Source organism: Anneissia japonica, unplaced genomic scaffold, assembly GCF_011630105.1.
Source record: "Anneissia japonica isolate Jap-2015-1 unplaced genomic scaffold, ASM1163010v1 scaffold287994_len634616_cov204, whole genome shotgun sequence".
NCBI lineage: Eukaryota > Metazoa > Echinodermata > Crinoidea > Comatulida > Comatulidae > Anneissia > Anneissia japonica.
This window is the reverse complement of record NW_022707798.1, coordinates 471,639-486,727: the sequence shown is the minus strand read 5'-3', so window position 1 is coordinate 486,727 and position 15,089 is coordinate 471,639. Positions and strand designations below refer to the sequence as shown.

At 34.6% G+C, this 15,089-nt stretch overlaps 2 protein-coding genes across 8 annotated transcripts in view; both read right to left on the bottom strand.

Moving 5' to 3' along the window:
- The window catches only part of LOC117106433 (stress-activated protein kinase JNK-like), a 38,008-nt gene extending 36,252 nt beyond the window's left edge, over positions 1-1,756 (bottom strand). For 4 of the 6 annotated variants that reach the window (XM_033247807.1, XM_033247808.1, XM_033247805.1 and 1 more), the window contains exon 1: positions 1,647-1,756. The gene's annotated coding sequence lies outside the window, so the exon portion shown is untranslated. The remainder of the gene's footprint in view (positions 1-1,646) is intronic. The other 2 variants (XM_033247809.1, XM_033247810.1) reach the window with 2 other exon arrangements.
- A 2,682-nt stretch (positions 1,757-4,438) lies between these two features.
- On the bottom strand, positions 4,439-9,421 carry LOC117106432 (zinc finger protein 99-like). Of its 2 annotated transcripts, none has more exons than XM_033247803.1 (3): positions 9,364-9,421; positions 8,208-8,319; positions 4,439-7,347 (listed from the first exon to the last, which is right to left on the bottom strand). In XM_033247803.1, exons 1-3 carry the CDS (start codon positions 9,382-9,384, stop codon positions 5,822-5,824), a joined length of 1,659 nt encoding a protein of 552 aa, XP_033103694.1. In that variant the 5' UTR covers positions 9,385-9,421; the 3' UTR covers positions 4,439-5,821. The 2 variants fall into 2 exon arrangements, with proteins under 2 accessions (XP_033103694.1, XP_033103695.1); XM_033247804.1 differs by having other exon boundaries at positions 9,238-9,370.
- Between the last annotated feature and the right edge of the window lie 5,668 nt (positions 9,422-15,089).

Here is a 15,089-nt window from a genome sequence, read left to right as displayed (position 1 = left end):
CTGCAGGGCATACCATATCCAGTGGTGGATTAAATGGAGGGGGACCATGTTGGCCAAGGAACACAACAAATTTTTCAAAAAATTTTACAATGGAGATGAAAGGAAAATTATATTCACGATTTTAACTCCTCCTGTGAGTGCCACTTCCAGCCATCTAGACGTGCACTATAATCATACATTTTCTTATCCCAGAACTACCCAGGGCAACAACATAATATGTCTCTTAAATCGACTGTAGAACATATCATTATATCCAGTGGCTGAATAAAAAAAGGAAGGGGAGAGGAGGACCTGCTGACCCAGGGAACCATTAAATTTGTCAAAATATTTTTTAATGGAGATAAAATGAAAATTATAAGATTCACAATTTTATGTCTTTGAGTGCCATTTCCAGCCATATCTTACCTGCTGAAGTGGTATAGACTCTCCTACTGTGAAAGTCCCTCCATGGCACCTTTATTTCAAATACCTGGATCAGTACTTCGTAAACAATATGCACATCATGCTATTTCTTTCAAATTAACTGAGTGTCAATGTTGTTCTTGCGATGACGTGAGATGAAATATTAAAAATATTTGTTTTGTCTTGCTTTATTTGTAATGATTAAATATCTTACAGAAAATACACGCATATTTGTTTTTTACTTCTTGCTTCATAGCATACTTCGTAGAGTGTGGATCACATGCTCTCTAAACGGGGTCTTTCTCTATGTTATTCACATTCGATCGGGGCTAGCGGTGCGAATCTCGACCCGACTAAAGACTATATTACAATGATATTTTTTGCTTATATTTTTGCTTTTGCATTCTTATTTGAAAAGTTATCAAAGATTTAATAATTTATTTAATGATTAAACTACATACTAATACTAAATTGAGTATTGTAGAAAATTAAATTACATTTAATAATACAAACAAAATTATAATTAAGTCAGTGCCGTGGTGAGCTTGGGCACCGCAACTTGGGCCGACGCTAATTTCAAGTGCACTGAAAGTTGAATCTACATTGCTTTGGATGAACTCACATTAACGTAAACCAGAATCAATAAATTTATGTGACCAACGATAAGTAAGTTGATTAAAAAGTATGACGCGCATGCATTACTTATTTCACGTAAATATATCGTTTACTGATTTGTTTACGGTCACGTAAATATATCCACTTACTTTTTTTTAATTAAATTTCTGAAATATTAAAAATAATTAGGCAGGCCTAGTAGGGGCCTAGGCTAGGCCTAGGCCTAGGCCTATTTTTCATCCATACAATATAGTTTAATTCATTTATTTCAATAAATTGACAAAGTCGTATTCGTAATCCTAGAATTACTATATAGGCCTATCGCGTACAGAAATTATACACTTCATAGCAAACATTTTAATATTATTTAATCTGAACAATTGAACCAGGCCAAGGCCCAAGAAATAATACATTCAGAGCGAAGTGTTTCAGTAGCTGACACCACTGCAATGAGTGCTTTACGCCCCGAATGATCAAGAATACGCCTCCGGTGGCCTATTTCTATATATCTGGCTAAGAAAACCGATCAAATACCATTGATTACAATTAAATTACAATGGTACAGATATTGTCCTTAAATTACGTTTGTCACTGATTTAATATATTGAACAAAAATGAAGATAACTCACTCGAAATACTGTAATGTTGTGTAATTAACATCCAATAATCCATTCGTACATAGTCTGCAATGGTATTCCCCATTGACGAAAAACACACGAACAAGAGACGTCAGCAAAATTAGTGTTGAGAAAATGGATAGAGGGCGCAAACACTATTTTTCGAAGAAGACGTACCTTCTGATGATGCTGTCAATCTAATGACCGTACATTTATGTTGTTGTAATTATAAATGTTTTAATTAAGCTGTTGCTAGAATATTTTTCGTTCCCTTAGTTAATTATGTATTATTTAATTTTTGATGAAATAAATACACCCAACAGCACCGTGACATGATGCTGCTCCAACAATCAAGTGAACACTGCCCGGAAACCGGTGGCGCTCTTAAGTTGAGGCCATTTTTATCGTTTCATATATACAGTATATATATTTTTTTACTAAAGACAAAAAATATACAAGTTCTGTAGTAGTAAGTACAAAAACAGGAAATTAGTCGGGACAGCTTGAAGATACACAGTAAATTTAGGTAAACATTTGGAATACTTATATCGGAAAACGGTGGACTTCCAACCAATGAGACACATCTATGTAAATTTATAAATTTAACAAACAAAATAGAATATACAGTAGTATAAAAAAAAATATTTTTAAACATTTTTTCGCAAACATACACAACGCTCATTTCTGTCTCGCTGACCTAGGCCAAGCAAGGCAACTCATCTAGCTATCTCCGCTCGCGCGAATTACCTTGTGCGAACATAGCGCGTGCTGTCATTGCCAGTAATTTCCCATCCCTTAATGCACTGCAGGTGGGCAAAGTGCGGCCCGAAAATGATTTTTTGCGGCCCGCGAAAATGAATTAAAAACCTCAGTGTGCGGCCCGCCAAGCAACATTGGCTAGAAAACACCTTGTTTTTTACAACGCGACACCGATCATTATGCAAGAAGTACGGTAACATTTAAACCGAACCCGCCTTTCTCTTTGGGTTTCATTGATTCATGGAATCGTTTTCAAGAGGGGGAAAACCTTGAATTTTGAAGGACTTAAAAGTTATTAAAAGACACCTCAGAAGTTGGGAGCTCCGATTTCCCGCCATCTAGGAATCAACATTTTCATAAGTCATTAAAAGACACCTAGCTCAAAAAGTCGGGAAAGCTCATTTCCCGCCATAAAATCAAAATTTTCCCCGGGTCGACCCCCGTACTCCCCTTCATTTCTGCTGGTGTTTGGGAAAAACTTTGGACCCCACCCCCTAAATTTGAACCCATTCATATTCCCAATCATCTTACTAGTGTGCCCCTCCACACCCAACTTTGAAAAATGTTCCGCCGGCCCTGTACATAATCAAATACAAAATCCACATCATTCGGACTTCACAATGACCTCAGTATGATCAGGGACTATAATTTCCCATATTCTTAATTCATAGTAATCCATATTATATCCTCGTATAGTTTTTTTCCCACATTTATTTATGGACCCATTGATTTATACATTTTTCTATCACATCTGTACTTTCTTGATAGCCTATTATTATATAGTATAGGTTTGTAATATTCAGTCATATATTTTTGAATTCCTCTTAAAGCCTATAATATTAGAGACTTTCTATTTCCGCCTTTCATTCTGTCTTTGTTTTTCAACATGCCTGTTAGTTAATATACTTTTGTTTATTCGCTACTTATCATGTTGGAGGGGGGTTTAATTATACAGTAATAATATATCGAGAGTATATTATTGAACGCCAAGCAAATAAGTAATATGGAACGCCATTAGTGCGAAAATCAAGCATTTTCACTTACCGTAATAATACAAAGTTTAGGGACTGAAACCCAGTCTATGGGTTGAATTCACTGTCATTTTTTATTCGTTTATCAATGACATTGCTGACTGAGATCTGTTCTGACACTGGTATTAGCCTCATTATAATTACAGCTCCCAATAAGTTTATTTGTTACTTACAGTAATCCTATACTTGAGGCATGTTGTGGCAAAATGGCTAAGTTGTAGCAAAAATTGAAATTCAAGTTATTGGTATTTTCAGATACCTGAGTATGGGATCTCTAAAATGAGGGGTCATTCATTTAAATTGGACATTTCAAGCCTAAGTTAATGGAAAGTGAAAGTACAGTACTCTTAGAATCAAGATAAACATGATTTTGAGTAATTGCCTTTCAAAGTTATTTGTGCATACATTGTTTAATAGAATGAACTACCAAAATAACATTAAATAAACAATTTGTTGACCACTTCTAGAACTAATACTTTGGTACATGATTAATAAGACATTAAACTGTTGTTCTATAATGAAAAACAAATTTGGATTTTTAGGCAATTTTTTGAGCTCCCATATTTTATAGCTCATTTACTCAATACTGGCCCGTGTGATAACTTAACCATTTCGCCACGACATGCCTCACTTACTCCGCCCATTAATATTTTTGTCCTATCACCATGTACATTATTTTCATTTGAAATGTTGACCGATCATATTATACTTCACATTTTATCATTTTTTTTGTAATAGCCAATCTATTCTATTTCATTGAGTTATGTATCTAAGGCACACAAGTGGATTATTTAGATAATTTAGTAAAGCTGATCATTATAGTTGGTCCAAACAATGATGTGCAGATGACAATATTTCAAAACACTCTATGAATCCCAAGGATAAAAAGCACATTTCACACCTGGTCTCTACCCAGTAGTAGTAGCATTCAACGCAAATGTCTCTTTCATTTTTGCAATCCGCAATCCAACAGCTGACGGACATTACAACAATTCACGACAAGATGTGGATAGATATTTTTTCATCATTCGTGACTTTATTAACATTGTTCTGCAAATATGAAATCAATGATATGCCTATAACCACATGCAACATTCAACATTTATTTCGTCCAATTGTCAAAACATTATACAACTAAAACAAAACACATTTGAGAATGACAGGATTAAACAAATGTGAACTTAATTAAATGTACAAATTTTCTCCGCCGCCAAGGGGAAAAAGTGTGTGACCATGCGACCAGCGGTCAGGGGGAATTGACCTTTAACCTAGAGACATTTTATAAAAATGTTTTTTTTTTTCCCACATCACAATTAAATGCATAAATACAATATTTTTGCTTGCTCCAAACCACTAAATTTGATCAAGATAATCTTCATAGTCAGAGGCACGATAAATTTTTATTTTCAGGATTGGCCAAGGGTGACACCTATATATAAATACATAGATAAAATAAATAATAAATACAAATAAATAAACTGAAGTAAAAATTAAATTTTGCTTTCAAATAAACTCAGGATAGAAGCTTGTACATACACATGTACAAATGCATGTACGCATTATACAAATATTGATGGGAATGGTGAGATCTATTGCTCCAAAGTGGTGTGGAGACCGTAGCTAACTATCTTCCAAAAGGCCAAAGACTCAAAGGGAGTCTCCACATCAGAAAGGGGCTACAGATTTCACTGTTTCTTGAATCTAGAGCAGTCAATTTTTTTGGTTCTATACTGTACACCACATGTACATAGACTCTACAAGGATTAAACAAAGTAATAAAAAGAGTACCCACAAAGTAGGCCTAGGCTTACTTCTTAGTGTAGGCCAAGGTGGTCAAAGGGTCAATCTCTCTCGCCGTAAAGGTCGCAGTCCTCTTTACCATCTTACAGTGCATATCATCAATTACACAGCGAAGTTATAAGTGCGGTCTAGAGATACATCGCAACAGGAAAAAAAAGTACTACCACTTAACATGACAGCACGTTTTTCTGGGAATTTATGAACAATTGAATAAATTCCAAGTACATCATAGGGGGAGAAGTGATGGTTGAAATTATTACCGCTTTTTAGCTAATCAGACGAATGGAATCTATGTATGCGGTATATAAAAGATATTATAAATCAACCTCCTGTACTATGCATTGGAATCAATAGTACAGTACCTAACATTGAAATTTAACTGTTTCATGGACTTAAAGAAGAAATATCTTTTGATAGAATCCAAGAGCAAACTGAGTGTGGCAAATCAGCATGTTTACACTTCTTTCTTTCCACAGTGTTGAAATACAGATTGTGTCTCTCCTACATATATGTTCAAATTGCCTTTTTGTCCACACTTCCTTCCACAATGCTCATATATAAATACCTCTCCTGTATTACATATCCTCAATTGTCTATTCAAATAACCTTTGTGTTTGAACTCTCTCCCACAATGTCTACAATCAATTCCCCTCCTGTATGTACTATATGATTTTTAATAGCATGTGGCTTCTCTTCTGCATGAATCTTAATATGTTTTTTAAACTTTCTCACTTTTTCAAATGTTTTTCCACAATGTTCACATTTGAAAACTGTTTTTATTTCAGTATGTTTTTTCTTATGTCTTTTCAATTTACATCGTCGTGCAAATTGTTTCCCACATGTCTCGCATACAAATGGTGACGCCCCTGTATGCATCCACAAATGTGTTTTCAAACTGCTTTTATGTTTAAACTTCTTTCCACATTGTTTACATGTATATGCGGTCATTCCTGTATGTATTCTCATATGTGTTTTCAACTCACTCCCTAATTCAAATTTCTTTTCACAACGTTCACATTCATATGGGGTTTGTATCCTCAAACGTTTCCTCAAACGTGTTATCAAATGAAATTTCTTTCTATGAGTTTCCAAAGCATGATAGCTCTTAAAGGTCTTTTTGCAATTTTCACATTCTTTTATATGTGTTCTCTTTAGATGTGTTTTAAAACTGCTATAACGAGGAAACTGCTTTTCACAATATGTGCAGTCATACCTTTGCTCTTGGTTTGTGTGTATTTTTACATGTGTGTTCATTGCTTGATGGTCTTTGAACTTTAGTGTACAATATTCACATTCTTCTGTTTTATGTGTCCTCAAATGTTTTTTAAATCTGGCATGACATATCCAATGCTTTCGACAATGTTTACATTCATATAATTTCTTTTGCTTTGTAGGCACCTTTAAACGTTTTTTCAAAGCAAGATGGCCTTTACATTTTTGTTCACATTCTTTAGTTTTATGTGTCCTTAAATGTTTTTCAAAACAGCCATAATATTTAAAATGCTTTCCACAATGTTTACATTTATATATTTCCTTTTGCTTTGTATGCACCTTTAAATGTTTTTTCAAAGCACGATAGCCTTTACATTTTTGTTCACATTCTTCTGTTTTATGTGTCCTCAAATGTTTTTTAAAACTGCCATAATACTTAAAATGCTTTCCACAATGTTTACATTCATATATTTTCTTTTGCCTTGTATGCATCTTTAAATGTTTTTTCAAAGCATGATGGCCTTTACATTTTTGTTCACATTCTTCTGTATGTTTCCTCAAATGTTTTTTCAAAGTGGTATAATAATCAAACTTTTTTCCACACTTTTCACAATCGTACGATACCTCTACTGTGTGTATACCCAAATGTGTCTTCAAAGCAGTACCATCTTTGAACTTGTGTTCACAATGTTCACATTCGTACAGTTCTTCTGCTGTTTGTGTTGTAAGATGTGCTTTCAAATTCATATTGTCTTCACACATCTTTTTATGCATACTCAAATGTGTCTCGAAAGTGCTAATATCTTTAAACTTTTCTCCACAAGCAGAAATTTCTGTTTTGACTGACATCAAAAACGGTTCCTTGTTTTTAATATTGTCTTCATCATTACTGAGAAAATCACTGTTCTGGCCTAGAAAATATGATGAAATATCAATTTCCTATATGGCTGTTAAACAATGTAATTTGACAAATTACACCCCTCACAATTCTGTGACTTATTTCAACCAAACTCATATTACCATGCTTACCGTACAAGATCTGCACTTAGCTTGCATATCCCCAACCACAAAAAAAAAACAACTTCTTTGCAATATAATATTAGATTTAGTGGACGCATGCAATAAAATTACTCATTTGATACTTGTATCTCAGATAAACATCATTCTTTGATTACAGACCCATCTTAATATTATTCATGTTTTACTCATATTCAACAACTATTAATATTTGAAATCTAGGCCTATTTTCCTGGACAGGCTTTACTTGGTTAAACTGACGAAGTAGCATGTTCACTGTAAGTTAAGTAGGCCCTTCGCATTGGAATATTTTCAGTAAAAATAACCTGTGTGTCTTAGGGGGTTTTCACCCAATAAAGTCCAGTTCAAGCATGGCTTTATATAATTGTGCAGGATTGGTCACCTGATGCCATTTAACAAACTGTTCATTGTTGGGTACGATATGATATTGACAATATTCATTTGAAATAATACGTTTTGAGCATAGCTCTTCCTATTGAAATGTCATATTACAGTATTTGAAATAAGCATTGGCAATATCATACAGTAATGACAAAACAAAAAAACTTTTGTTTATTTTATTTATTTTATTTCAACTTTATTTCACGAGGGTAGCTCTAACAGCTGCACTACAGTAGTACAGCTGACTTGAAGAGGCCCTCGAAAGAAAAACAATACATAAAAATATATACAATACATTTGCTTCTGAATTGTGAACAGTTACAATAAAACAACTACTAAAAAAAAAACCAACCTTTTTCAACCTTAATTTCAGGATTCTGATTATCATTCATTTCATATCCGGACATAGTTGGTTCTTCTTTAACAGAAAATTCTTGATCCATGATGCCTGAATATTGTGAGATCTAATAAGCAATTAAAAAAAAAAAAAAAATTACAGAGTTAGATTTTACCCATGTTCTGCCAGCAAAAAATTCTTTTGTAGCAAAATATCAGTAAATCATTGTAAACTGATCATTTTTTAGCCTGTGACTTACGGGAAATGGACCTTCTGCTAAGCTCCGCCCCTTGGATATTGTTGCTAAGGCAAAACATTTCTATCTTTTTTAAAGATTGTCAGAGAAAGCGGCAAAAAATTAAAAATAAAATTTTGTTTTCTTATTTAGGTAAATAGATTTGCCAAAAACATCCAGACGGAGGAAAAAATAAAAATAAAATTTTATTAGTGAATGTAAACAGTGTAATAAATGTGTGAATTCTTTTATACTGTTATTTTTTCTAAAACCGTCCAGAGGAGGGTGGAAAAAAAACAAAAAAAAAAAACCAATAATTAATACATCCATATTCTCCAAAATAATGATGTGGAGAATGAACAAATATACTGTATTGTAAAATGTTGGTTTTAGTGCTGCATTGTAGCTGTGGAATCTCCCCCTTCCCCTCCCCAACCCCCAGGCAGGAGGTGAGGTAAATTTTATTTTTAAAATTTTAATTTAAAATAGGACAAAAGAAAAATACTTTCTTTTTACAGTAGCTAAATTTAAAGTTTGTTTACAGTAGTTGCGTGAACACCTCAAAAATAGGTACAATTTGAGCGGAAAATCTCTAAGAAAATAGCAGCACAGAATTGTAATTTACTGTTGTCCATTGCTGTTATAGCAAATGTTTAGCTGCGCCCATACGGTGCTTCGTGCTTTATTTGTAACTAGCAAGCTGCTCACTCAGGCTCTGGAAGTCCCCACATCATCTTTATCCTATCCTAGCAAGCATTGCCATATTAAATATTAATACTGCCCCTCCCTAAACAATGGTCAGTTCTGTATCTGTACGTTCTCGTGCAAACACCTTCTGTGGTTATCGTCGCACCTAGTTACACCACCGGGTCTTAATAAACGCCTAATAGTAATAATAATGTAAATCACAATTTAGCGCTTCAATTTTTAACTTACATTCTCAATGTTTTGCAACATCTTCAACAAGCAAACAAATTTCTAGGCTAGATAAAAAACAGAGGGCGTTATCACTTGTTACGTTACAGGCCAGTTACAGGCAGCGCGACGACAAGCTCTTGCATCACAAGGATTGCCAAATTTGACCAAAAAGCCCGTCACTGGAAGATTCAATTTGAATATATTGGTATCATAGAAAGCTATAAAAATTGTCTATCAAACGATGCAAAGAATGACACAAATGTTCATTTTATTCCCTAAAATTTATTAACAAAAAAAAAAAAAAAAAAAAAAAAAAAATTAAAAAAAAAAAAAAAAAAAAAAACATTTTTTATGACGTTTAGGCTAAATATTTGAATAATAGGCCTACATGTTTTATTAAAATACAAAAAATGCTTAAAGCTAACATCCCTTTCGTCTAATACATTCTGACCACTTACTATTACACCTATACAAATTTCAGACATCCATTTTAAATTTCGGAGTTACAGTATGCCAAAGGTAATCTACTGAAAAATAGTAAATTTTACACATTTTTACCCATTTAAAACTTTTTAGCTAAATTTAAAACTACATGTATTATTTATGAAAAAAACATGAAGATCTATGTTTGATACATTTAAAAAAAATATAAAGTTTCGCCCAGGCTCAGTGTTCTCATTTTTTGTCAATTTCTGGCTTAAAATATTCTTTTTAAGATCTTTGATATTACTCTCTCTTCAAAAGCGGATACGCGTTGGCGTAAGGCTACGTTCAGACTTGAGATAAGCCACCTAGTTCAGACTGGCATGTAGATAAACTCGGTGAGTTGAGTCGGCTTTTTATCCACCTAGTCTGAATGGTCTGAACTAGGCCTAAAAATGAACAAGCTTAACGGACACGTTTACGCGTTTCCGGTTCCGAGGATACGTGTACGCGTTTCCTGTTCTCACGCACTTAGACTTAGATCAAAATGGCTACGCACTCGTACATCCAACAAAAATATCTATGATCAGTGTTTATCAATGCTTTGAATGAAATTTCAATCTTGGATAATAATTTTTAATTATTATGAAGGTTTATATGGAACTGTCATGAAAACATCACTTACTAAAAATAAACTTGCTCAATCGAACATTTGTACGATTAGGGTTTATCGACAAAATTGATTTGCTGTCTTAGTACAGTCTTGTACTATGTAATAACAATTTAACTTACATGTACTGAAGTAAGACAATTATGCATTAGCGCCCCCTTCCATCCGCACATTTGCCGATCACATTTTGGGGTAAAAAGTGCGAAAATGGCGTACATAGGTTTAGAAGTGGAGTAGGCCTATTAGACATGGCGGACTGAGATGGGGAATGATGAGAAAGGAGGGGATAGCTGAGAAATTGGGTGGGGGAGTCTCATTTTGAATAAACGGTGTACTTAGTGTCGAAAAGCGCGATCGATTCGTTGTTCGCTCGTGTCTCATAAGCCTATCTGGAGTAGAAAACGGTAAAACAACAAATCTCACTCACGTTTTCTAATGTTAACATAAAAATCCGATCCTTGTTGCAAAGTATGTTGCCGGGAAAGATTTAGAGAGGGGGGGGGGCAAGCCGGCCCCGGTCACACTTTTTTGAGAGAGTCTTTCGGTATCCGTCTCTAATTAGGTCTGCAAGGTCACTTTTGAGTTAAAATATCAAAGATTATTCAAGGGTGTCGGAAGCGGTCCGGCTGGTCCGGTTTTGGCCGGACCAATAATTTACAACTCAATATCGTCTGTAAGCCAAATTGTACTTTCTCTCTGACGCAACATTGGGAGATTCGGGGGGGGGGGGGGTCCTGACCTCCTGTATATGTAAACAGACATTGTTTTAATATTGTATTGCATCAATCGTGTAGGTCTAATTACAGGCCATAATATAACCTGTCACACTAACAATGATCCGTTTAAATTTCGTTTGTCAGTGATATGGATGTCTCCGGAGAGACTGCAAAACTTCAATAAAGAAACCTTGAAGTTAACGTCTAAAAGTTTGTCTGGGCCCCTTACCTACCTGACCACTTTTTGACAGACCACAAGTTAATTATTAGGTTTTGAATAGGAAAAGAAGGCTAAATTCCACCTGTATGTTTAAACTCAACCTACTCTCTCTCTTTGTTGACATAACTCAGGAACGGTTAATGTAACTGCTATTGCAAGTTTGTAATTTGTATATTGTACAGAGGGTCTTGGTTCAATAAACTTCAATAAACACCACTTGAATTTACTGGCTTCTTTTATTTCTATCTCTTCAAAACTCTTGTTCATATCTTCAATAAGCCGTAAATACTGCAATGAACAATAATGTAAATCAAGTAACTATAGAATAGTAAAATGCTATTCTTTTTCACTAGCCCAGTCATGCGTGACGACTGACTTTCACAATGACCTCACTAGGCAACAGGTACCATGCGAGGAATCCCAAGATTAAACGTTCATCAATGTAAATTTCTTGTTTTAATTGAACTCTAATAATATTTCGGCTATCATAATCAATAGTGCTCACTGGATAATCATTACATTTATATCAATACTGTGTAGAAAGTAATATGTAATGTTCCGAAGGCTTTACAGTATAACCAATCCCAGTATTTCTGATAGATTGCTGATTAAAATGTGAAATATTTAAGATTTTATATTCAGTACATCTCAAATGTTATATAAATCTCATATATCCCAAAATTACGTTATATTCATGCACCGAAGTATTCAACTTTATGTTTTTTGTTGAATGGTTTTTAATGATATTACAGTCTAATATGACCACAACATAAGGAAGTCCTCCCCTTTAAACGTTGCGTATCTAAATATACATATATATATTTCCTTAAATCAAGGAAGTCCACTCGTTAAATTAGTAGGCCTATATATAGTATAAAGAATTTTGTCTGTCAATCACAGATATCCAAATTACTTTTTATGCATGCACCGACATGAGTTAACCTAATAACTTTGATATGTATGTTGGACTTCCTTATGTTGTGGTCATATTAGACTAATATTACATATGTTTTATGTTGTTGGTTGAATGGACTTTTTAATAATAATTATTACCGTCTAATATTACCACAACATAAGGAAGTCCACTCTGTAAATGTTTAGCATAATATTGTACAGAGAATTTCGATTGTATATCAATACCATTATACACATGTTAGATCCAAATCACGTTTAGTGCAAGCACCGACGATGAAAGATTAAACATAATCCTTTTGATATGTAGGCCTACATGTTTTATGTTATGTGTTGATTGGTCTTAATAATAATATTACAGTTTAATGGCTTAATGTTAATAATATTATTTAATGGTTCACAATAATATTACAGTTTAATGGCCCCAGAACCCCGAACCCATACCTGGGGCCCTTGGCGACCCCCTATCCCCAATCATCAGTACTCGCGCTTCGCTCGCAACCTGACCACTTCAATTTCTCTTGCCCTCGCATTTGGCCGGACGAATAAAAATTACTTGCGACGCGCCTGTTATTACAGTAGGCCAAGTTGGTACTTCGTAAAAATGTGGTCCCGGATTAGAAGGGTCTCGATTGTAGGGTGTACCGATTAGACCTAATTTTCATCACGTCACGTTAGTCGTACTGACCTCATGAAAAATTACACTGGACCGAATCCCATACAGGATTTGCACAAAATCTGTTTGTATTGTTTGCATATATTAATCGCAGTTTCCCATTGGAGAGTGTATTGATTATTGTAGATATTCTTTTAATTTAAAATGAGCCAACAGATTCCTTCAACAGTTAGTGTCGATTAACTGTTTTGACCAGTGCTTCATTGTTGATAACATTGTTCTGGGGGGGGGGGGAGAAAGAAAGAAACCCAGTTGATATTTTAATTTAATGTCTGGAAATCTATTGGATTTCACCACAGTTTTTCGTTAACTACTCATCTAGGTTCAGAAAGCGACTTCTGACTGTCAAACACTCAAGTTATACATACAAAGATTGGTTCCGTTTCGATGAACACAGACATCAATCAAGAAAACTGGAAATTACGAAAGGCCCACAACATCTACAATATTCATCATCTGTATTTTAATACAGTAATCAGCTTCATTCCAACATGGCCAGTCAGTAACAACTGTTCTTCCCTGAGGTCGTGCGCATGAACAAATGGAATTGAAAATGTTAGCAGTAAATACACTGATTCCAGCCTGAAACTCTGCGAGACCTTGCATCTGTTTATGAAAAAAGGGGAGTTCGTCGTGTGAACCAATTTCTCTAGAAGGCACCGCGTCGGAAAGACATACCGTACATGAAATAGTAATTTTAAACGAACTGTGGAGATCATCTCGTGCCATTAAACCGTTACCTTCTGGCCAGAAAGTTATTAGTAAAATTGATTTTCAGAAGTATGTATACCGTCGGTGAATCTACTGTCTAATAACCATCTATGGAACACGTAAAAAGAGACATTTCAAGTACAGTAGAGTACAGTAAGACCTGTATCCGAGGGAAAAGATATATCGATGCGTTCGTTCTGACCTCATATAACAACTAATCATTTAATCATTCAATCAATCGATTAATTAATTAAATAAATCAAAACAAAGCTCTTCTCAAGTTGAATGCGAAATATTTCACGCATCGTTACAATATTTTGCGCGTGCAAATTGGATAAATCTACACCTACACACCGAAGCACATATCCACACACTTCTATTTCTCTAAATAATTCGTTCTATTAATTCGTATTATTATTTTGGGACAGTCTCTCTAAAACATGTCACACTTGAGATGATTCAAACATCCATGTTTAGTTGAAAATGTAATCATCCATCTTATTTCTGGCTGTTACGATGTCGCAGCATATTTACATTAATATTTTAGTCTATTATTAGTAGTACTGCACTATACATATTAGCTCAGTGTCAATCACGCGCCTGTGACGCAACGCGTGAGTGCCATCACAATTTTGTTTGTGCTACCCAGAAACTGAACATAACTCGTCATGGGTTCAAAAGTTGATCATCATGACCACAATTTTCCTACAACAGAAATAGTTCACATTAAACGAGAGAACATAAAAAACAAGGCAATGCTGGCTGACAGCAGCCATTAAAAAGCTCCAGATTTACCCATCGACACGCGTCGTTAACGCTTACACTTATCATTAACAGAAGACAGAATTAATCTGAGAGTTAACATTTTATGTTTTCCCCCTCCTGCTTAGATGCTCTTATCGTCTGTCAAGATATTCTTCCTCTTTAAAATGGTCACGTGATAATCCATCGATCAGACGAATCGTAATCCGTCCATCAATCGTCACCGTTGACTTTATAGTCAATCGTAATCGACGTCACAAAGTTTCACTACACCATAAACCAACACTCAAAATAAATCAGACAATATAAATGTTTCGATCAAAAGGAGCTTTAATATTTCCTATACACATTATCGACATGTTGCGGTATTTTCGTAAATACCGAAGAGAAATGCTATTCGTTTTAAAAAACACCGAATACTATACACATGTCGCCAGGTACACATGGCCGATCTTCTTACAGGCAAATTGGTGGTGGGGAGTGCATAACCAAGGAATGACTTAACACGTTGCTAACCACAACTTAAATAGTATACAGTACCAATATCATCTTTATGTACTAGAGCTCCCATAGAAAATAAAATCTTTATTTTTATTGACAAGATAAAACAACCTGCCAATAAACTTCATATACACTTCTCATCCACTTTCGATA

What these genes read in the sequence shown, in the direction of transcription:
- LOC117106432 (XM_033247803.1), bottom strand. Translation starts at nt 9,384, where the DNA reads ATGTTGCAAAACATTGAGAAT. An exon ending in TGTTGCAAAACATTGAGAAT is followed by an intron (nt 8,320 to 9,363) that starts GTAAGTTAAAAA and finishes ATTGCTTATTAG; the next exon opens with ATCTCACAATATTCAGGCAT. An exon ending in TGAAATTAAGGTTGAAAAAG is followed by an intron (nt 7,348 to 8,207) that starts GTTGGTTTTTTT and finishes CATATTTTCTAG; the next exon opens with GCCAGAACAGTGATTTTCTC.